This window comes from Cervus elaphus, chromosome 33, assembly GCF_910594005.1.
Source record: "Cervus elaphus chromosome 33, mCerEla1.1, whole genome shotgun sequence".
NCBI lineage: Eukaryota > Metazoa > Chordata > Mammalia > Artiodactyla > Cervidae > Cervus > Cervus elaphus.
In genome coordinates this window covers 29,612,235-29,635,242 of record NC_057847.1, presented here as the reverse complement: position 1 = coordinate 29,635,242, position 23,008 = coordinate 29,612,235, and the positions used below count along the sequence as shown (strand labels likewise).

The 23,008-nt window shown below is 35.7% G+C and overlaps 1 protein-coding gene across 6 annotated transcripts in view; it reads left to right on the top strand.

Moving 5' to 3' along the window:
* UBR3 (ubiquitin protein ligase E3 component n-recognin 3) overlaps positions 1 to 23,008 on the top strand; it is a 201,601-nt gene that overhangs the window by 74,937 nt on the left and 103,656 nt on the right. For all 6 annotated transcript variants that reach the window (XM_043894027.1, XM_043894023.1, XM_043894026.1 and 3 more), the window contains exons 9-17: positions 5,049 to 5,228; positions 5,809 to 5,942; positions 12,081 to 12,167; positions 16,700 to 16,765; positions 16,858 to 16,947; positions 17,290 to 17,418; positions 18,162 to 18,214; positions 18,316 to 18,449; positions 18,780 to 18,865. In XM_043894027.1, the coding sequence (XP_043749962.1) occupies positions 5,049 to 5,228; positions 5,809 to 5,942; positions 12,081 to 12,167; positions 16,700 to 16,765; positions 16,858 to 16,947; positions 17,290 to 17,418; positions 18,162 to 18,214; positions 18,316 to 18,449; positions 18,780 to 18,865 (959 nt within the window). The remainder of the gene's footprint in view (positions 1 to 5,048; positions 5,229 to 5,808; positions 5,943 to 12,080; positions 12,168 to 16,699; positions 16,766 to 16,857; positions 16,948 to 17,289; positions 17,419 to 18,161; positions 18,215 to 18,315; positions 18,450 to 18,779; positions 18,866 to 23,008) is intronic.

The window sequence follows — 23,008 nt, the reverse complement described above, 5'->3', positions numbered from 1 at the left end:
ATAGGGGTCAGTGCAGGCATGATGCCTTCTATGTAATAATAGCTCACTAATAATGATGAGAGCTGCCATCTTTTGAGCACTCACTGTATACCATGGTTTCTTTCCCAGTGCTTTAATATGTTTTATCTAATGTAACCATCAGTAATTCTGGGGAGTAGATGCTGTTTTTCCATTTTATAGGTGAGGCAACTGTGGCTTAGGGAGTTGAGAAGTGAGTGATCTATGGTTTTATAGCTGTGAGTGTAAGTCTAGGTGTCTGACTTCAAAACTCATACTCCGCCTCACTATGTACAATAACTCTGACTTCCCATTGTAAGTATAGTGGGAGAATATATTATTTACATAAAGCAGTATACTTCTTTACCTTTTTAATGGAAATATTAAAAACTGCTTTGCATTATTTTTCTATCTTTGTGTAGGATGCCCTTTTCTTTATTAGATACTTAGCTGTGTATATTCAGTTCAGTTCAGTCGTGTCCAACTCTTTGCAACTCCATGGACTGCAGCACGCCAGCTCCCTGTCCATCAGCTGTGTATATTACTCTTTTTCTTTTTTGAAATAGTGTCTGTCATTGTTGAACTGTATCAATGATATTCTTATATATAGGATTATATAATTAGAAAAAGACTTTTCACAAATATAGCATTTTTAATTTATAAACTGGCAAACTTGAAAAAATGAAAAAGTATCTACTCTTCTCAAAAGAACTGAATCTTTTTTCTTGACTAGGTGGTTTAGCTGTGCTTATTATGTATGGCTTGTGTTTTAGAGAAGAATGTTTGGGAAGAAGATGTATATGAGTCTGCCTCCCATTTTTTTTTTCCTAGCCAGCTTTCCTGTGAGAGTTTTTGTATTTGTTTCCTTAACTTCCAGTCACTCACTAACCCACCTCCATCTAGTGTTTGTTGCCATCGTTCTGTTGCTTCTCCAGAATTGTCCAGGACTCCATTAGCCACATGTCCTACTTTTCCTAGAACTGCTCCAGGTTATGCCTATTATTTTGACATCAATTTTAATACAGTCTTTTTTACTCTCAAAAGTGTTCCAGTTTATATGATTAATTATATGGTCACCCTTTCTATGACTACATGATAAGGCAGCTGGTGATAAAACTTTGGACCTTATCTTGCTTGATTTTCATTAGCATTTCACACTGTTGATTCTCTGTTCTTTGTGCACTGTGAAATTATTTTCTGCTTTTTCTGTCAGTGTTGGTGTTTCTTGGCACTTGGTCTTGCTATCTCTGCGTTTCTTACTTTTCCAGTGTTTTCTGAAATTGTATTACATAGTCTTCACTGCTTTCTACATATACTTTCTTCTAATGCAGTAGTCTGTCCTGGAAATTCTTACACAGATTGAATATTCCAAAAGCTAAATAGCTATAAGTAGCATTGCTAAGATCTTAAAATATAAATGTATTTTTTCTAGCAATAAATTACATTATTTCTAAGCCAAGTCTAACACTATCTTTAGCTCCAGTGCTGTTTTTGTTTCCTCTTTCAAAAGTATGTAACATTTCATGGTACATACTTACTGATTTTCTAAAAACACCATATGTTTTCCTTGTTTTTACATGAAGAGTATTGGAATGAGCTTTAAATATATTGAATTAGCTACAGATATTACCCAGGTTCTCTATGCTTTTTAGTTTGTAACAGCCTCTGTCTAGCCTTTGTATGCATTGTCATTAGTGTTTGAAAATTTTGTCTATACTGTTAGTAAATATAGGAGCTGATATAATGAGTATTCACATGGCCACAGCAATAACTGAAGATTAAAAGGAAAAAGCCTCTAGTAGTACGTGACCCCTTCCTTATACTTTTTCTTTCTTATACTTTTCCATATACCTGAAATTTTATAGTTTGTTCTGTGAAATTTTCTGTGTAGAATGGAACTTTAAACCATGTGTTGCATAACTCTAGGAATGTCTGTAGTTGCTCATAATGCCAGATTGATCATCTGTCCTGAATATCTTATTATTTATTGAACTATATTTTTTGGATGTCTGCAAGCACCTCACACACACAATGTCAACACCAAAAATGAAGTTCTGCTTCTTTCCTATTACATGTGTGTGTGTGTCTATAAGTTTGTGTGTGTTAGTGCTCAAGTTGGTGTTTTCGCACCACACTAACCATCTACAGAGCTGCCCAACCTAAAACCTAGGAGTCAGTTTTGACTTCTTACCCTTTGTAGATATAGTGACCATCACCAGGTCTGTCATTTAAATCCTTCTAAATATATTAGAATAACCAGTTCTTTTCATCTTTGCTCTTTATGCCGGCACCGTAGTTCAAGCCATTGCCATCTCTAGGCCTTCTATTACTAGTCATCAGCACTCTTCTATAATCACTTTCCACACTAAACATCTATTCATGTCCTCCATTGCTTAAAATCCCCTCTGTGGCTTGCCATTCTCGTCTCATGAACTGCAAACTCCTAAAGCTGATTTATAAGGCCATCTAGACTCACTGGTGCCACTTAACCTTTGCATTCTTTGTCCAGTAGTTCCAATCTTTTTTATACCGCTTCCTCTACCTAGAATACCATTTCCTCCTCGTGTCTAGTTTATTTGGCTAATCCCAATTTCTACATCATTCTATAAATCTCAGTATAAACATCACTTCCTCAGGAAACTCTTTTTCCTTAATTGTAGACCAGCTTTATTTGTTCTTATGATTTCTTGTACTCTATCTATTACAGCCCTACCATGCTGTGTCTTCTTATATTAATCTCAGCAGAGAAAGAGACTGTATAAAATCTTGACTTACTTTCCACTTTATTTTCAGAGCTTACTAGAATGCTGGACTCTCGGCAGGAGCTCAGTAAATATTTGTTGCTGAGTGAATATCATCTAACACTGAATCACTGCTCTCTCTGTATCTATATTTGGAAAAGTATCAGTTGGATAAAAATAGAAGTTCTAGTCATTTTGTTTCATATAGATTCCAAGGTATTTTTCACAAGAACAGTAGTATTTAAAGCAGTGTCAGGAAAATAGTGATTTTGATTAATTGTATTCCGCTTATTCATCCTCTGATTTCAATTAAACAGTGATTCTCAGTGTTTATAAAAGTTAAAAAAAATCTCAGCATCCCTAAGCACTGTCCCATCAAAATCAACTGCTCACTGACTCATAATGGCTGTAGTTGTCAGAGAACATTTCCAAATCTTCAGTTCAGTTCAGTTCAGTCACTCAGTCGTGTCTGACTCTTTGCGACCCCATGAACCGCAGTGCGCCAGGCCTCCCTGTCCATCACCAACTCCCAGCGTTTACTCAAACTCATGTCCATTGAGTTGGTGATGCCATCCAACCATCTCATCCTTCTGCCCCCAATCCCTCCCAGCATCAGGGTCTTTTCCAATGAGTCAGCTTTTTGCATGAGGTGGCCGAAATATTGGAGTTTCAGCTTCAGCATCAGTCCTTCCAGTGGACACCCAGGACTGATCTCCTTTAGGATGGAGTGGTTGGATCTCCTTGCAGTCCAAGGGACTCTCAAGAATCTTCTCCAACACCACAGATCAAAAGCATCAATTCTTTGGTGCTCAGCTTTCTTTACAGTCCAACTCTCACATCCATACATGACCACTGGAAAAACCATAGCCTTGACTAGACAGACCTTTCTTGGCAAAGTGATGTCTCTGCTTTTTAATATGCTGTCTAGGTTGGTCATAACTTCTCTTCCAAGGAGTAAGTGTCTTTTAATTTCCTGGCTGCAGTCACCATCTGCAGTGATTTTGGAGCCCAGAAAAATAAAGTCTGTCACTGTTTCCAAATCTTAGGTGTGGGTAATTTGTAAAAGTTCCCTTATCTCCATTTCCTCATTCAGCTGTACCCTTTCTCATTCTATTGTGGGTCCTGTTTCATATGTTGTTAAGTTTGAATTGGGTGAAATAATTTCATGAACTGAAACCTAAATTTAATTTATGGAAATAGGAAGTACAGTAGAAGCCCTCTTCACCGATGAGTTTGACAATAGGGTGGTTAGTTAGAAAGTTGATTAGAGTGAGGAATTGTTAAAAAATGATACATAGATATCTTAAACAGAGGATTTTAACTTAAATCACAGGGATGCTTGTTTGTTCTACAGTCTTTTCATTTTGGGCAAAGCATTTGTAAGTTATTGTATTCTTTACTGGAATTCTCTCTTATCCTTCTTGTATATACTACATTTGTAAAGCAGCACCTGTGATTTCCATTTTCAGTTTCTTTAAAGTAGAATAAGAACATAAGAATTTTTATGAAACAGTCTGAGTTTTGAAAATCTTCTGTACTCTTAGGATTTTTCTCCTCCAAGATTTTCTTAGGCACTTTTATTGTCTTTCAAAAGCTTATGATCCGGTTTTTATAATAGCTCTATTTATGCATTCATGTTTTATCAGATTATATACTTGTGATTTCAATTTTATAATACAAAGAACAATTAGTATGAACAGAAACAAAAACAGACTCTGGATAAGCATATACCTTGGGGCTTGTGTAGTCTGGAATAGGCTCGATTTTGAGCATTCTGTGTATTATGGGTATTAATGTGTTTTACAGTGGGAATGGGGGGCTTGTTTGTCCAGTGAATCAGTTAAGCTGGAATAGGGAAATAGGTCAAGAGAGCTAATACATACATGTTATAACTTCTAATAGTAAAGATTTTCTACAAGCCTAATCCTCCCCGTCTCTTTCTTCCAGTGATGTGTTTAAACTTTGAGGCTTTTTTTTTTTTTAAGGCTTAAGAAGTTTATGTATTTTTTTTATAGTTTCATAACTCAATATTGTGTAATATGTTTGACAGGTAGTAATAATAATTATAATGATGTGCTAAGTGTTATGTTAACATTTAATTCCCTTAATATATGTGTTTTCCCCCCATTTTTATAGGTGAGGAAATTGATTCAGAGCTATGTAATATACCTGAAGCCATATAGGTATTAAATGTCAGGTTCGGTTTGAATTTAGGTGACTCTGATTCTAAAATATATAATCTTTATCATTGGTAAGGCTATTTTTTTTAAGCTAATTTTTTCTGGGTGTATGTGTCTGTGTCTGTTTTAGATGAAGAAAATAGTTTACATGTTGTAGTGAATTGTGGAGAAGCATTGCTGAAGAATAACACTTATTGGCCTCTTGTCAGTGATTTTATTAATATCCTTTCTCATCAAAGTGTGGCTAAGAGATTTTTGGAGGACCATGGTTTGTTAGTGACATGGATGAACTTTGTCTCTTTCTTTCAAGGTATGAATTTCAGTTTTTTCCTTTTTTATTTAGTTTTAGTTTGCAAAATGACTAATAGTAAACTATCAGACACTAATTAAAAGATAATAGCACATCATTCAGTTACATGAGAAATGTCTCATTTTAATTGATATTTGTAAGTATTTAATAAAGTGCTTGTGAAACATATCAGAGTTATGAAAAAAGTCAAACTATTATATAGGAAATAGGAGTGTAATTTTAAAAAGCATTTTAAAGCATTAATCTAGAAATTTTCTTGTAAGAAAGATTGTTAACATTTCCATAAAAAGTTCAACCAGTGCCAATTAAAATAGTTTTGAGTTTATTTAATATATTCATTTATGTTATATAAGAAAGAGATAATTCACAAAATGTCTTTAAGAAAATCTAGTTTATAAAGAATTCTGAAAGGACCAGACTATTTTATTTTTAATAATTTATTAATTTCTATACATATTTTGTCATTTATGCCATTTGTGAACATTAAAATCTGTTTGGTATGAGGAAGTATTTTATTTGATTTTGAGTATGGGTGTTTGTTTCCATTTGGCATGGTTTTACCTGTTTTAATTTTTGTAAGGTATGAATTTAAATAAGCGAGAACTAAATGAGCATGTGGAGTTTGAATCTCAGACCTACTACGCTGCCTTTGCTGCTGAACTTGAAGCCTGTGCACAGCCAATGTGGGGACTCTTATCACACTGTAAAGTTAGGGTATGTTGAAAATATTTTTGTTAACTTCTGTATTTACCTTTAAAATAATTTTAAGAAAAATATTTGTGGAAACATTGACTTGTTTACTTGTATGTAATAATATGCAGTGTTTAATTTTGAATTCAGCTCTGTGAAAGTTGACCTAAGACAGTAATTATTATTCTTAGGTAGATTGGACTTGATTTATGTAAATGAATTATCAGATCTTTCTAGCCTTCCCTTATTGTAAATAGTCTTTGTAGCTTCACATTCACTTTATTATTTCATTTTATCCATTATCAGTTAGTTACCTAATGTTTCTTATCTTTCAGGGGATGAGGATAAACTTCAATAAAGTTTACACTTTTAAGATTCCAAGAACAAAATCAATATACATTTCATATAATTCCAGTTTGTTTGTGAAAAGAACCTAAGAGTCTATAGCAACAACATAAATTCTTATAATTGGTTAAGAAATGTGAAGTTTCTCAGTCGTGCCCGACTCTTTGCAACCCCATGGACTGTAGCCTACCAGACTCCTCAGTCCGTGGAATATTCCAGGCAAGAGTACTAGAGTGTGTTGCCATTTCCTTCTCCAGGGGATCTTCCCAACCCAGGGATCGAACCTGGGTCTCCCGCACTGCAGGCAGACGCTTTACCGTCTGCGCCACCAGGGAAGCCCAGCTCACTTAAAATTGCATATGTTTTTGTCTTTCTAAAAAAATACATATATTTACCTATGCATTTTAAAGTATTGGTTTGATGGGTCTCCAGAATCCTTGGATAGTTCAGAAAAATGTTATCTCCTGACCCTACAAAACTAAGGACTTAAGATTTTGTTGTATGGATCCCATGAAGTCCTACCTGTTAGCCTGTACCAGTAAGCATACTGCAAAAGATTGTATAGTGCTTTTGGTTCTGCCTCTTTCAACTTAGGTGACTTGGTCAACTCATTTAAAACTATTTGAACTTCTCAGACTTTTTCTTTTAAAAACCTAAAAGGAACAAAACAGAAATGGGACAGTAAAGCCTGCTGTTACAGAGTTATTATGAGACTCTTCTACATATACTCTTTAAATGTATGTGTTTCTTTAAGTGGCTTTCTATTTTCTCTCATGACTCCAGCTTTCTCTTAATGCAGATGACTCACAACTTTGTTACAGGCTAGCTAGGTTCAAATTTCCAACAGCTCTGGTTATTCAGTGTAGAATGTCAGAATATTCTGGTATTCTCCTGAGAGGTACATGAGTTTTCTCAGGTTCCTAACTAGCTTTTTAAAAACATGTGTCTATACTGTGTCCTTTAGTCATTTTATGTATGGTGTTATAAATGATGCAGTTTTCCAATATAGAAACCTCCCCAGCTGTGTTCAAACTATAATCAGATACCGTGAATTCTCTCTTTTGTCCAGAAATGTCTCTCTACCACTTCTTTTCTCTGTTTTACTTCTTTATGTCAGTATTTTTAAAAATCTGCATTGTTAGGTAACTCCTTAACTGATTTTTCTGCCTCTAGATTCTTCCTACTCTAGTCTCTCCTAATATCTAAATTACTTCTGAGCTCTGTGCTTATTTCTCCTTTGCTTAAAAATCATTCACATTCCTTTCTGTCCACAGGATAACGTCCATATTTCCTGTAGAGGCATTTAAGAACTTCCACAATTTGTCTTCAATGTATTTGTCACAATTTGCCTTCCTATACCCCACTACCTCCATGCCTTCATTGGCTTGATTACTATTCCTCAGCATGCAGTTCCTTTCTTGATTTCAGTGCTTTTGTTCAAATTAGTCCTTTTTTTTGGTTTTGACATATGTGTTCATTCTTTCTGCTTAGTTCAGTGCTTCTCTTACATGAGAATCATCTGGGAAGCTTAAAAAATATATGTGCTTAAGTGTCACTGTTAGAGCTTTTGATTTGTGTGGTGTACGGTAGGATCTTGGCAGCAGTTCTAACTGGAATGAAAAGCCATTAGTATTAGCTTTTCAAGGGTTGTATTCAGAGACTCAGCTGACATGTAATCTGCTCATTTTCACTTCTTTCAGATTTATGATTCTAGTCTCTGTTTATATAGTACCTCCTTTAATCTCCATTGTAGCATTTATTTAAAAAAAAAAACTGTCATCTAGTACGAGATTTGTTTGTTCATTTATTAAAAAAAAAGTCTATTGAATGCTGTTCTATACTAGATGCTATCTAGATGTTTGGGTTTTGGGTGTCAGACAAATCAAATAGATGTGGTTCTTGCTCTATGGAGCAATCTAATAGTGGAGATAGACATTAAGTAAGTAAGCACGTAGACTTGTTTTGTAAGCGTTTATAAATATTCTACAGGAAAATATCAGGTTTCTATGAGAATGATGAGTGGGGAGACTGATGGATTTGAGGATCAGGGAAGGCCTTTTTGAAGAAAGAATATGAAGATGCCAGCTATATGAAGAATAAAAGTGGGATTAGGGCTGGTAGTAGGGCAGATGGTATGGAATAACCTACCCCCGATAAGAAATGATTGGTCTTTTTAAGGAGTTTGTGGCTGGAGCCAGAGAATGAGATGGAATTGGAGAGATAGGCAGAGAGTAGATTATTAATGCAGGTTCTTATAGATCATGTTAATGAGCCTTGGATTTAATTTTAAGGAGAAGCCAGTGACTATTTTAAAGTAGGGGTTTGATGTGATCAGACTTACATTTAAAAGTTCCTTCTGTTTGTTTGGAGAGACTGGATTGAGGAGAATATGGGGAGCATCAGGACTAGTAGCAAATAGACCAGTTAAGATGCTGTGGTAATATTCTAGGAATTTCAGGTTTGAAATTCAAGATGTATTAAAGGTGCATTTTTAATGTTAAAGATGTATTTTGAAGGTAGAACCAAAAGGGTTGGTAATGGATTGTATGTTATTGATGAGTTAGATAAATTTTTGAGTAGCTATATATGGAGATAATTTTACAGAGGTGAAAAAGATAATAGAAAAGCAGGTTTAAAGTTTTCAGAGTTAGATATGTTAAGTTTGAGATGCCTCACTCTGAAACATCCAAGTGGAAATAGTGAATAAGTAGTTGGATATATGAGTTTTGTACTTAAAGAAGTCTGGGCTAGGGTATAAATTTTAGACCCCTGGGAATAAAAATGGCATTTATTGCCAGGGGATGGAATGCAGTCAAGTTGGGAGAAAAGGGAAATGGACTTTGAAGAAAAAGTTAACATTTAAATATCAGAAAGGGAGAGGAGAGAAAAACAGAAGAATGCAGCATCATATAAGCCAACAGAAAAGATGCTGCCTTTGGAGAGAGGATTGATCTGATGTTGATATGAAAAGATCAGTATTTTAGGAGGATTATTCTGATGACTGTTTAGGATGAATTTGGATTATAAGACTGAAGCTATGTTTTTCTCTGTGATGAAGAGAAATCATTGTTTTCAGGCAGTAGTTATTTTTCATTTTTGAAGGCCAGGATTTCATTGTATTTGGGGTCCCTTAATCTAAGAAGTGAAGATGACAGACAGAAAAATGAGCTTATGTTATCTTGTAATACTTAAGAGAGGAGTTTGTCAGCTAAAGGGACATCTGGTTCCTAGATAAGATGTTCTCTTGTTGAGAGCCTATACTATGCCAGACTTTGTTCTTATGCTATATTCCTTATGTCATGTTCTTATCTAATCTTCATGCCATCTCTTATAAAATAGATAGTATCATCCCTTTTTTCCCAGAGGTTGAACAACTCGCCCACATTTACACAACTACAAGTAGAAGCTTGAGTTTGAAAACAAATCCATCTGATTTCAGAACCAGTGCTTTTTATCACTTTGCTGTAATTGTTTTTTAAAGAGGAATGTCTAGAGTTTTTTAACAGCAGTGTTGTGAGGTTTTAGAAATGTAAACTAGAAAAAAAGAATATTATTTTTAAAAAGCTGTTTCTTTATGTTTTTAAATTATAAAATGTAAAACTAAAGGATTAGCAATAAAAAAGGGAACTTCACCTGATAGCTTACTTTCTTTGTATGATTGCCTTGTATGCTATTTGGTTCTTAAAAATGCTAAGGGATCATTGAACAAGTTATACTTGATTAATAATAGATAGCTTGGATAAAGGGATGGCACATTTCTAGAGTGTCACTAATTTTTGCTTTCTAAATGGGAACAAATAAGCTGTGAAATTTCCTTCTAGTGGCAAGCTTTAGATTACTGCAAGCTAGACACAAGTTGAGCCTGGCCATGACTCTTCGGAGCACTTAATTAGCACTTGTCAGATATAGTGCTAGAGTGTGACATAGAGCATGTGTGTGCATTGTTTTCATTTGCTTCTTCATAACAGTGACCTGTTTGACAGTGATCTTACCTTTTGTTGACATTGATGCCCCAAAATGTTTTTCTAAAAAACTTTTTATTGAAATAAAATTCACATAACATGAAATTCACCATTTTAATCTTTTTAAACTATACAATTAAGTAGTTTATAGTATATTCACAAAGTTGTGCTGCTATCACCACTGATTCCAGAACATTTTTAACACTGTGCCCGTACCCCCTGCCAAAAAAGAAAACTCAGCCTCTCAATTCCAACCTCGTCTCATTCCCTGGAAGCCACTAATTTCCTAAATAGTATTCCGTAGCATAGGTATATCGCACTTACTTGTCTATTCATGGGTTGATTTCAGTTTTTGGCTGCTGTGGGTTGTGCTGCTGTGAACACTTGTGTAGGCTTTTGTGTGAGTATATGTTTTCAGCTCTCTTGGGTCTATGAGAGTAGAATTGCATGGTCATGTGTGAGTCTGTGGCCTTTCCTGGTGGCTCAGCTGGTAAAGAATCCACCTGCAGTGTGAGAGATCTGGATTCTGTCCCTGGGTTGGGAAGATGCGCTGGAGAAGGGAACGGCTCCCTACTCCAGTATTCTGACCTGGAGAATTCCATGGACCATATAGTCCATGGGGTCTCAAAGAGTTGGACACGACTGAGCACCTTTCATTTTCACTTTCATGGTAACTCTGTGTTTAACTTAAAAACGGCTGCATCATTTTATATTTCTACCAGCTATGTATGAGAGTTTGTTTCTCTATATTCTTGCCAACACTTATTTTACATTTAAAAAATTACAACCATCCAAGTATGTATAAAGTGGTATCTCATTGTGACTTTGATTTGCATTTTCCTAATGACTGATAATGTTGGCATCTTTTCTTGCGCTTATTCTTCATTTGTAGATCCTCTTTGGAGAAATGTCTTTTCAAATCCTCTGCCTAATTTTTTAAAGAGAGGCTATCATGATTTGTTTTTCCATGTAACTTAATACTTTCCCATTTCACTGAATCAATTTCTCCATAAAACATTACAATATTCTTTCATGTGTGTGTGCTAAGTCACTTCAGTCATGTCCGACTCTTTGCGACCCTAAGAACTGTAGCCTGCCAGGCTCCTTTGTCCAGAGGATTCTCTAGGGAAGAATACTGGAGTGGGTTGCCATGACCTCCCCCAAGGGATTTTCCCAACCCAGGGTCGAACTTGAGTCTCTTTACTTTTCCTGCACTGGCAGGCAGGTTCTTTACCACTAGTGCCACCCAGGAAGCCCATAACATTCTTTCACAGTACCCTTATTTTAAGGAGAACATAGTCGTTTGCAAGCTAAGATATTCACAGGCTGTTTATAGTACTCATATGTTCTGCCCTCTTTTTTTTATTGTGGCAAAATATGCATAACATAATTTTTCTTTTTTTACTGCTGTAACCCATTTTTAGGTATGCAATTCAGTGACATTAAATATATACATTCTCAATGTTGTGCAACCATCCATTTCTGGAACTTTTATTTTTATCATTCCAAAAGAAAGTCTACCCAATAATAACAGTAGGGAACTTACATTTTTAGAATCTCTTGAAATGGAATCCAATTTACATCACTTAAATTTATTTCAGCTTTGGTTCATTTTCAGGAATATATTATATAGAGGGTGATATATTATATTCTTTAATTTTTATGACTATCACTAATTGTTACTATTTGTGAAATGATTTCTTGAAATGGCAAATGTGGTTATTTTGAAAATATGTATATTTATTATTTTACATATATATATAATACACATAACTATGTTTATACATTGCATATACTTTGAAGTTGAGCATATATATATTTATATACTGTAAATTTATAAAGCTTATTATTTTAGGAGACTCAAGAATATACCCGAAATGTTGTTAGATATTGCCTTGAAGCTCTTCAAGACTGGTTTGATGCCATTAACTTCGTAGATGAGGTATGTATATTTTTGATATATGTAGAAGCATTTAAGAAAAGAAGTGATAGATCTCATTTAACCTTGAATATAATGAATGTCTTTTCATGGGATAAGGGAAAGATTTCAGAATAAGCATAAAATCACTAGGCTTTAAAAAAGGAGGAAGTAAGAGACCGATTGTTTGTTATTTAGGAGATTCTACAGTACATTAACTGTATTTGCTTATCTCCTAGAGAAGGATATATTTTTTATGTTATTAAATGTATATTTCTCAGGAGTGAATATCAGTTTCTTTCAGGGAGGAAAAAGTGACAGTGCAAATGTGAATAGAATAGAGGAGATTGATGGAAAAGGTACCACAACTTTATTAATTGGTCAGTGTTCTGTGGGCATGAAGAAAAGTAATTGTTATTGCTAATAAACTGAGAAGAATTAAATAAAGAATTAAAGAAAAGAGAATAAAAGATTAAATAGAATTTGACAGTCAAACAATATGTCTTTTACGATGTTTAAAAGTTTCTTGTTTCTTAAAGTGCTTTGACATATTTGTTTCTGAAAACAACCCTTGTTAAGTAGGGAAGATTACTATTATCCTTTCCTTTTTTATAGATGTAAAATGGAGATACAGAGATATTAAATGACTTGCCTGTAGTTTTATGGCAAACTACTACTAATTCTGGGTCCAGAGCCTACATCTCTCCACTGCTTGTCTGGTAGTATTCCAGCCATACTAGCTGTTGGCAATGGAAAGAGCTTTAGAGTTAGGCATACCTGAGTAAAAATTGTTGCTCTGCCACAAATCAAGTAGCTGTAGACACAGTGTTGTCTTGACAGTGTTTTTGTTTGCTTTAAAGCATTACCGAGTCTCTTTAAGATAATACTATTAGCCAATGAGGATTGACTAAGAGGCATGTATTTCATATGTGATAAATATTTGTTCTGTCAGCCTGAGAATGGAGGTCAGAAGCTATTGCAGTAATCCAGCACAGATGAAGTAAATAATAATTTTTGAACTGAATTAAGACAAACACTTAGAACACAGGATGGAATAAATTTTTCCAAAAGTGTAAGCCATTTAAGAATCCTGAAATTCTAAGTATCATTTCTGAGTGTATAGCAGAGCAACATTTATGAGTATATAGCAGAGTAGTTAGAGTCTTCTCTCCTAAGAGGAAAGTAGAACATGTGTTCACCCCGCAAATATTTATTGAATGTTTACTATGTTCTAAACACTGCAGATACAGTGATGAAATGGTTCCTAATTTGAGGAAATGGAAGACAAGTAAATGGCTAATTTGGTCAGAATGCTTCTGTATAAAATTGTGACCAGGGTGCTATAGGGAAGAAGAGAGTGGAGCATCTGATTTACCCTGAGGGACTCAGGAAAAACTTCCTAGTAGAAATGTCGTTTCAGCAAAGTCTTATGGTGTGTTAATCCAGTGGGAGCAAGTATATATAGCATTTGAGTCAAAGGGAAAAGCATATACAAAGGCACTACTTATAGTGTATGAATTTATATGACAATAGATGAGGCCGGAGAGTCCTGTCTCTCAAGAGTTGGACAGTTAAAGGAGGTTAAAACTATAGGGGGCCATTAAAAGATGATAAATGGAGAAGTACAGGGTTAAAGTAATATTTCAGTAAGACTACCACCTGGCAGTATGAAGATTTAATAGGCATTTAAAAACAGATTTAAGTAGATGTATTAATTAAGCTTCTTTTTAAAACACTTTTGAGGCAGCCTGATTTAAAGGAGGGATACTTTATTATTATGAGTACAGAAAGATCTTTCAGGGATCTTATGGCATTCTGGACTTGAGGAACTGAGTGGAAAGCTGAACAGGAGCTCTTGTCTCTTGCTTTTCCTTGCTCTTTCTGCCTCATTCTTTTCTTCCCTTTCTGTAAATTGGTTTTTCTGTGCTTTTTTTTTTTTTTTGCCTTTTTTAAACATCTTCCTAATTGCCTTATATTGCAGTTTCAGCCATACTCCAAGAATCTCCACAGTCTTTAAATCCCAGTTCAGTTTTCAAGTGAGAGAGAACCTTATTGCCCATGATAGGATAGGGATTCCCTGCCCTGATCTAATCAGATGTGACTACTCTAAACTTGACTGGCAGGCTCCAATTCCTGTGTGTGTGTATTTGGAAAGTGGGGAGGAAGGGACATTCTGAGAAGAAAAGGGAGGGTTGTGAGCTAGGTGGATACCACAAAAAGTTTCTTATAGAGGGTAAGACTAGAAGCAAAGGCTAGCACTGAAATCTGGGCACTAAATGTTGAGAGCCTGAGCTAAGGTTGGTTAGAGGCAATATGGAAAGAGAGGAAAAAGTAGAGTTAAGAGGTACTTAGAAAATCAAACACACTTTGACGCCTTATCAAGTGGAGGAGATTTGAGAGAAGGAAAGAGGCTACATTTCAGATTTGTATTACTGGGAATTTGCAGAAGAAACATTGAGAAAGATTGAATTTTAGGGCAAAGATGCTGAGTTTTGTCTGAACACAGTGTATTTGTGGTCCCCATGGGATGTTAATTAAGTGTTGATGTTCAGTAGATACTTGAATGTAGGTTTTGAAGTTCAGGAGTGAGATTTCTGCTGAGATTTAGTAGTCATCTTGTGTTGGCAGCTGAAGCTATCAACTGAATAAAGTGTCTCAAATGAGAAGAGTAGAAAGCTGAGAATGGAATCTGAGGAACACCTCAGTATATTTGGAAGAAGTGATAAAAGAGTTTTTCAAGTAGCTTATTTGTGACATTGGACAAACGGAGATTATGGAATGTAAAAAACTGCAGAACAATGTATGTTTAGCATATGCTCAAGCCTTAAAAGACAAGATAGAGCCTATGGCTTAGCAATTAATAGAAATGTGTGTTGGGTATTGTGTTCTTTTACTTGATCCTCACAGTTGTCCATCTTCACTTTATTATCTTCACTTTATGGATGAGGCAGCTGAGGCACAGAGAAGTAACTTGCTCTGTTTTATAGCTGTAGGTGGTAGAGTCAGGATTTGAATGCATGCAAACCCAGCTTTTAAGAGCCTGCTCTTCACCACTGTTCTTGATGCCTTCAAAGGAAATTGAAGAAGATTCTGATTTAGCTAGTTAGTATATGTTATGTTACTCAAATGATGATAGTAACATAGGGCAAACTTGTTTGATTTTTATTTTTGATTATGGTGAAATGCACATAAAATTTACCACCTTTTAAACCTTTTTTAAAGTATGCAGTTATTCACATCGTTGGTGCAACCAGCCTCTAGAACTTTGTTTAGTAAAACTGAAACTCTGTTCCCAAAAAAACCAATAATCTCATTTTCCCTTACACCTAGGCTCTGGCAGCCATCATTATACTTTGTGTCTCTATGATATTGATTGCTCCGCATACCTAAGTGAAATCATACAGTATATGTATTTTTGTGGCTGGTTTGTTTCACTTAGCATAATGTCTCGAAGGTTCATCCACATTGCAGCATGTGTCAGGAATTCCTTCCTTTTTCTGGAAGCCAAACATTTATCAGAACAACTTTCTATAGATGTTTATTCACATGTTAAGGAGGATCTTATTCTCATACTGGTTTTGGAAAAAACTCTTTCAGGGATGGTGACATATTTCAAATTTTTATGACTCAATATGATACTATATTAGCATAATTATGAGAATGTTTTGGCTAGATTTTTTTCAACAGGAGAAAACTTTACTAATAATTTATAGAAGCATTAAAAACAAATGATACCTTTTAATGTTTCATTTTTCTTATTTGTTTAAGAAAGACAACTATTTGTGTTTGCCCTTTAGCAATAGTGTGACCCATGGGAGTCACAGATTTAAAATACACTTTTTGTAATATCCACAAGGATATCAGAGATCTTTGACATGTACTGTACTAAGCTTTCCTGTAGAGACTGTGTGTTCACCACTGATACGGGGAGCATCTCATCCAGCTAGGTAAGCCCATTAACTGCACTTCAGAAGAGGGCTGTAGTCAGACCCTCAGATCATTCTGAATATAGCAGACTAGCATCTCAGTTCACTGCCTGTTAGCTTTAGGAAGTTACTTAAGTTTTTTAAAATTGAATTTCCTTATTCATAAAATTGGAACATTGAGTTTCTACCCCAAAGGGTTCTCCTAGGATTAAATTAAATAGGAATAAAGTGCTTATCAGCACAGTGACCGGCACATAGTAAGTGCTCAGTGAATGTTAGCTGTGATTATTGTTTTTGTTATTATCATCACATTTGTTGTGCATGCATTTGAAGATTCTGAAATGGCTGACTGTAAAGGGAAACGTCTTCCATCCCTTGTTCTATACGAGATGTGTCAGAGGATTGAAAGTTGAGTATATAGTCTATGCCTTTAAGGAACTTGCATTTGGGTCTTTAAATTGGAATAATTTTTTCTACAGTGGGTTTTTAAACTATAACTTCTAAAATCTTACTTTTTGATAAAAAAAGTATAGGCCAGTAAATCAAGGTGGAAGTGTTGTTTTATCATTTTAAAACCTTCTTTGAATTCGGTAAAGTATTATTTGACTTCTGGATTTTCTTCTTTTCCAGCCAGCACCTAACCAAGTCACTTTTCATCTGCCACTACATCGTTATTATGCTATGTTTTTGAGTAAGGTAAAAGTTTTCATTAAATACTCTGTTCATCTGTTTTATGAACATTGGGAAATGTGTATTGAGTTAGTAACTTTTTTTATAACAATTTTTAGGCTGTGAAATGTCAAGAACTAGATTTGGATTCTGTTTTGCCAGATCAGGAAATGTTAATGAAACTAATGATTCACCCACTCCAAATCCAGGTGTGTATTTAGGCTTTGGGCTGGCTGGAGTCCCTGGGGGCTCAGAATCTGTCTGCAATGCAGGAGACCTCATTTACGGTTTCAGTGAATATTACTGTAAATGTGCTCAGTAGTCATCATAGAAACTTAACTCATATATAAGCTCCAAAAGAAGGAGTATATAAAATATAGTGATTATTTTAAAATCATATATTTGAATTGAATATCCTAAGTACTGGACAGAATATCAGGCTTATGCTATGATTAAGCTGTAAAATATTTTGAAATGAGTTTATCATAACATGATTTTATAAAGGTTGACTTTAGATGACTTCTTTGTTCAATTAATTTTTGTTTTACTAGGCAAGTCTTGCTGAAATCCACAGCAATATGTGGGTAAGAAATGGTCTGCAGATCAAAGGACAAGCCATGACCTATGTCCAGTCTCATTTCTGTAATTCCATGATTGATCCTGACATTTACCTGTTACAGGTAAGCCAACTTAATGATGCAGATGTTGAACTTCAGAAGTATCTCATTTGTACCTGTGGGATTTTAATTTATAGAGGTGACTAAATGAGGACACAGAGAGGTCAGTGCTATTGAAAGAAGAATTTTATTACTTACATTTTCCAAAGGAAGAGGGGCATGCCATGCCACGCAGGACCAAAGGGGAAGTATTAGATTTTTGTCAGGAGGCAGAAGGAATGAGGGGAAATCCTAGATCAGAAGCTTTATTGGTGTTTCCATAGGAAAGGCAAGGCAGGGCTAGGGAAGTAGTTTAGCACTGGCTAGTTTGAATCATCTTGGTGAGCTTTGGGGCATAAAGGCTATCCCCAGCTATCTGGTACCTGCCCTGGCTAAGGGGCCTGGGGGTATATTGGCTTGGTCTGTGAGTTAAATACAGGGCAAGAGTGACTTGCATATAAAAGACTTGCTTCCAGGTAAGCTGTTTGAACAAATACGATACAGAAAATATGAGGAATGATAAACACAGGAAATAAAACCGGGGGATTCCCTCATGGTCCAGTACTTGGGACTCGGTGCTTTCACTGTCAAGGCCCCAGGTTCAGTCCCTAGTTGGGGAACTAAGATCCTGCAAGCCATGTGGCATACCCAGAGGGGGAAAAAAGGAAGAAAAAAAGAAAAAGAATACTGAATAAATAAATACTGACTACTGAGAAATAAACTTCGTGGGTTTTATTTTTATTTATTTATTTATTGATCTTTTAAAGGTTTGTGCATCTAGACTTGATCCAGATTATTTTATTTCATCTGTCTTTGAAAGGTAAGCATAGTATTATTAATACAGGTATTAGGAAGTATTTGGAATTTAAGTTAATTTTGTCTTAACTTTAAAAAAATCTGTCTCAAATATTTTTTTAATAGATTTAAGGTAGTGGATTTGTTGACAATGGCTTCACAACATCAAAACACAGTACTTGATGCAGAGCATGAGAGATCCATGTTAGAAGGCGCTCTTACATTTCTTGTGATTCTTTTGAGTCTTCGTTTACATTTAGGTAAAAAGCACTAATACAAATACTTGGGTACCTCCCTTTCCTCCCCTTACCCTGTGGTAGTAACTGGTTTATGGAAAAAAAGGAAAGGATGCATTTCAAACTCTTGACATGATATGTTTTACCATTAGTGCTCCTTTTAGAATATTCTTTGAACCCTTACTTAAGGGACTGAAAATAGCAGGGTAAACTGCAGTTATATTGGGGCATTGTTTTCTTTGCTCTATGATTTTTGAAGCATCTCATTTTTGCTAAAATAACTTAATTGTGTGGTAAGTTGTTTCTTTATAATATATAAATATTCAGATATATTAATTCTATTTTTAATTTTAGGAATGTCTGATGATGAGATTCTCAGGGCAGAGATGGTAGCCCAGCTGTGTATGAATGACAGAACACATAGTTCATTGCTGGACCTCATATCCTTTTAAGAGTTTAATTTTCTTTTAGCTGTAGGATCTAAATTGCAAGTAATATTTATGGATTAAAGATATATCACTTTCTGATTAAAACTTTTTTTTTGAGATTGGAAGATAATATGGGAAAAAACTCCCAATTTTTTGATCAATTCTGTGTTCAAGACCAGGGGCAGATTTGCCTCCAATCATCACCTCTCAGAGTGCTCTTGTTAGACCTTGTTTAAGCATCAGGACTGTTTGCTCTGGGCACCCCGGAATGTGACCTTCTAGGACAGCAGTAGTAACAGGGAGCTGGACATTTGGTGAAAGGCAGCTAGGTCTACTGTATTTGTATAACCAGGCTGGAATTCATCATTAAAATTTAGAGTTATGTCTTATAATTATCAGTTTTAAACATTCTGAGTATTTTTTTCTGAGAATTCAGTTTTAAACCAAGAGGCTTTGAAGGGCAAAGACTATTGTCTACAAACTTTATTGTCTACAAACTCTGTATAGGACTGAGGATTCAGTGGACACTTTATTATTTTTTTTAGGTATTGTTAATAAAGTTTTAGACAAAGATTATCATGTTATTTAGTGGTAATATTTGCTTTGTGAATTTTTGACTAAATTTATTTTGTCCATTGTGATTTTGTTTGAAATAATTGACTAAAATTTTATAAACTGGCCCCTGTTAGAAAGTCTATTTGATAACCTTGAAGATTTTCTTAAGCAGACAACAACTTATACTGTTTGATGATTTCATTCAGCCTTTATGTACTGTGTATCAGTGCTGTAAAAGAGCAGAAGAATTATCTGTAACTTTGAATTTAGAAAAAATTATATAGCTTTAATGTGAAACCAATAGGGAAGAATCTAGGTTTTTCTGGTTTTCTTCTTTTTGAAAAATTTGCTTAGTATCTTTTCATTATTTTGAGAAGGATATTTTGTGTCTTTTATGAAACAATCTTTGCTCATAAAAATCTGGGCTGATATTTAGTATACTGTCTTTGATTTTCAAAGACAAAGTATATAACATTGTTTGCAAGCTGATGAAAATGGAGATTAATTTTAAAAGGTTTTTTTTTCATTTCCTGAAACTGTATTCATTTGTTTTGGGGGAAATATACATCAGAACTACTTCAGCATATAATTTATTAGTAGGATATTAATTAAGCTGTCTTAGAAATAAGCTGTTTTAAAAATTAATCTGCATTAAGCTATTTTAAAAATTCACAATTAATAAAAAGTTATTATTGAACTGTTGTATTATGTAGCCCTCTTGTGGCCAGCTTTATATATTACAGCTGATTCAGTTCAGTTCAGTTCAGTCTCAAGTCATGTCAGACTCTTTGCGACCCCATGGACTGCAGCGCGCCAGGCTTCCCTGTCCATCACCAACTCACAGAGCTTGCTCAAGCTAAAGTCCATTGAGTTGGTGATGCCATACAACCATCTCATCCTCTGTCATTTCCTTCTCCTCCTGCCTTCCATCTTTCCTGGCATCAGGGTCTTTTCCAGTGAGTCAGTTCTTCACATCAGGTGGCCGAAGTATTGGAGCTTCAGCTTCAGCATCAGTTCTTCCAGTGAATATTCAGGACTAATTTTCTTTAGGATTGACTTTTTTGATCTCCTTGCAGTCCAAGGGACTCTCAAGAGTCTTCTCCAACACCACAGTTCAAAAGCATCAATTTTTTGGCTCTCATCTTTCTTTATGGTCCAACTCTCATATCCATACAGGACTACTGGGAAAACCATATCTTTGACTAGATGGACCTTTGTTGGCAAGGTAATGTCTCTGTTTTTTAATATGCTGTCTAGGTTGGTCATAGCTTTCCTTCCAAGGAGTAAGCGTCTTTTAATTTCATGGCTGCAGTCACCATCTGCAGTCCTTTCAGAGCCCCCCAAAATAAAGTCTGTCACGGTTTCCATTATTTCCCTATCTGTTTGCCATGAAGTGATGGGATCAGATGCCATGATCTTAGTTTTCTGAATGTTGAGTTTTAAGCCAACTTTTTCACTCTCCTGTTTCACTTTCATCAAGAGGCTCTTCAGTTCTTCTTTGCTTTCTGCCATAAGGATGGTGTCATCTGCATATCTGAGGTTATTGAAATTTCTCCCAGCAGTCTTGATTCCAGCTTGTGCTTCATCCAGCCTGGCATTTCACATGATGTACTCTGCATATAAGTTAAATAAGCAGGGTGACAATATACAGCCTCGACATACCCCTTTCCCTATTTGGAAACAGTCTGTTGTTCCATGTACTATTCTGACTGTTGCTTCTTTACCTGCATACAGATTTTTCAGGAGGCAGGTAATGTGGTCTGGTATTCCCATCTCTTTAAGAATTTTCCAAAGTTTATTGTGATCCACACAGTCAAAGGCTTTGGTGTAGTCAGTAAAACAGAAGTAGATGTTTTTCTGGAACTCTCTTGCTTTTTTGATGATCCAAAGGATGTTGGCAATTTGATCTCTGGTTCCTCTGCCTTTTCTAAATCCGGCTTGACCATCTGGAAGTTCATTGTTCACATACTGTTGAAGCCTGGCTTGGAGAATTTTGAGCATTACTTGGCTAGCATGTGAGATGAATGCAATTGTGTGGTAGTTTGAAGATTCTTTGGCATTGCCTTTCTTTGGGGCTGGTTGGAAAGAAAACTGACCTGTTCCAGTCCTGTGGCCCCTGATGAGTTTTCCAAATTTGCTGGCATATTGAGTGCAACACTTTCACAGCATCATCATTTAGGATTTGAAATAGCTCAACTGAAATTCCATCACCTCCACTAGCTTTGTTCGTAGTGATGCTTCCTAAGGCCCACTTGACTTTGCTTTCCAGGATGTCTGGTCCTAGTCCAGTGATCATACCATCATGAACATCTCTTTTGTATAGTTCTTCTGTATATTCTTGCCAGCTCTTAATATCTTCTGCTCCTGTTAGGTCCGTACCATTTCTGTCCTTTATTGATCCCATCTTTGCATGAAATGTTCCCTTGGTATCCTAAGGTTCTTGAAGAGATCTCTAGTCTTTCCCATTCTGTTGTTTTCCTCTATATCTTTGCATTGATCACTGAGGAAGGCTTTGCTGTCTTTCCTTGCTATTCTTTGGAACTCCGCATTCTAATGGATATATCTTTCCTTTTCTCCTTTGCCTTTAGCTTCTCTTCTTTTCTCAGCTATTGGTAATGCCTCATCAGACAACCATTTTGCCTTTTTGCATTTCTTTTTCTTGGGGATAGACTTGATCACTGCCTCTTGTACAGTGTGACGAACCTCCATTCATAGGTCTTCAGGTACTCTATCAGGTCTAATTCCTTGAATCTGTTTGTCACTTCCACTGTATAATCATAAGGGATTTGATTTAGGTCATACCTGATTGGTCTAGTGGTTTCCCCCCCTTTCTTCAGTTTAAGTCTGAATTTGGCAATAAGGAGTTCATGATCTGAGCCACAGTCAGCTCCAGGTTTTGTTTTTGCTGGCTTTATAGAGCTTCTCCATCTTTGGCTGCAAAGAATATAGTCAGTCTGATTTTGGTATTGACCATCTGGTGATGTCCATGTGTAGAGTCTTCTCTTGTGTTGTAGGAAGAGGGTGTTTGCTGTGACCAGTGTGTTCTCTTGGCAAAACTCTATTAGCCTTTGCCCTGCTTCATTTTGTACTCCAAGGCCAAACTTGCCTGTTACTCCAGGTATCTCTTGACCTCCTACTTTTGCATTCCAAGTTCCCTGTGATGAAAAGGACATCTTTTTTGGGTGTTAGTTCTAGAAGGTCTTGTAGGTCTTCATAGAACCTTTCAACTTCAGCTTCTTCAGCATTACTGGTTGGGGCATAGACTTGGATTACCACGATATTGAATGGTTTGCCTTGGAAACAAACAGAGATCATTCTGTCGTTTTTGAGATTGCACCCAAGTACTTCATTACAGACTCTTTTGTTGACTATGAGGGCTACTCCATTTCTTCTAAGGGATTCTTACAATGGTCACCTGAGTTAAATTTGCCCATTCCAGTCCTTTTAAGTTCATTGATTCCTGAGATGTCGATGTTCACTCTTGCCATCTCCTGTTTGACCACTTGCAATTTACCTTGATTCGTGGACCTAACATTCCAGGTTCCTAGGCAATACTGTTCTTTACAGCATCAGACTTTACTTCCATCACCAGTCACATCC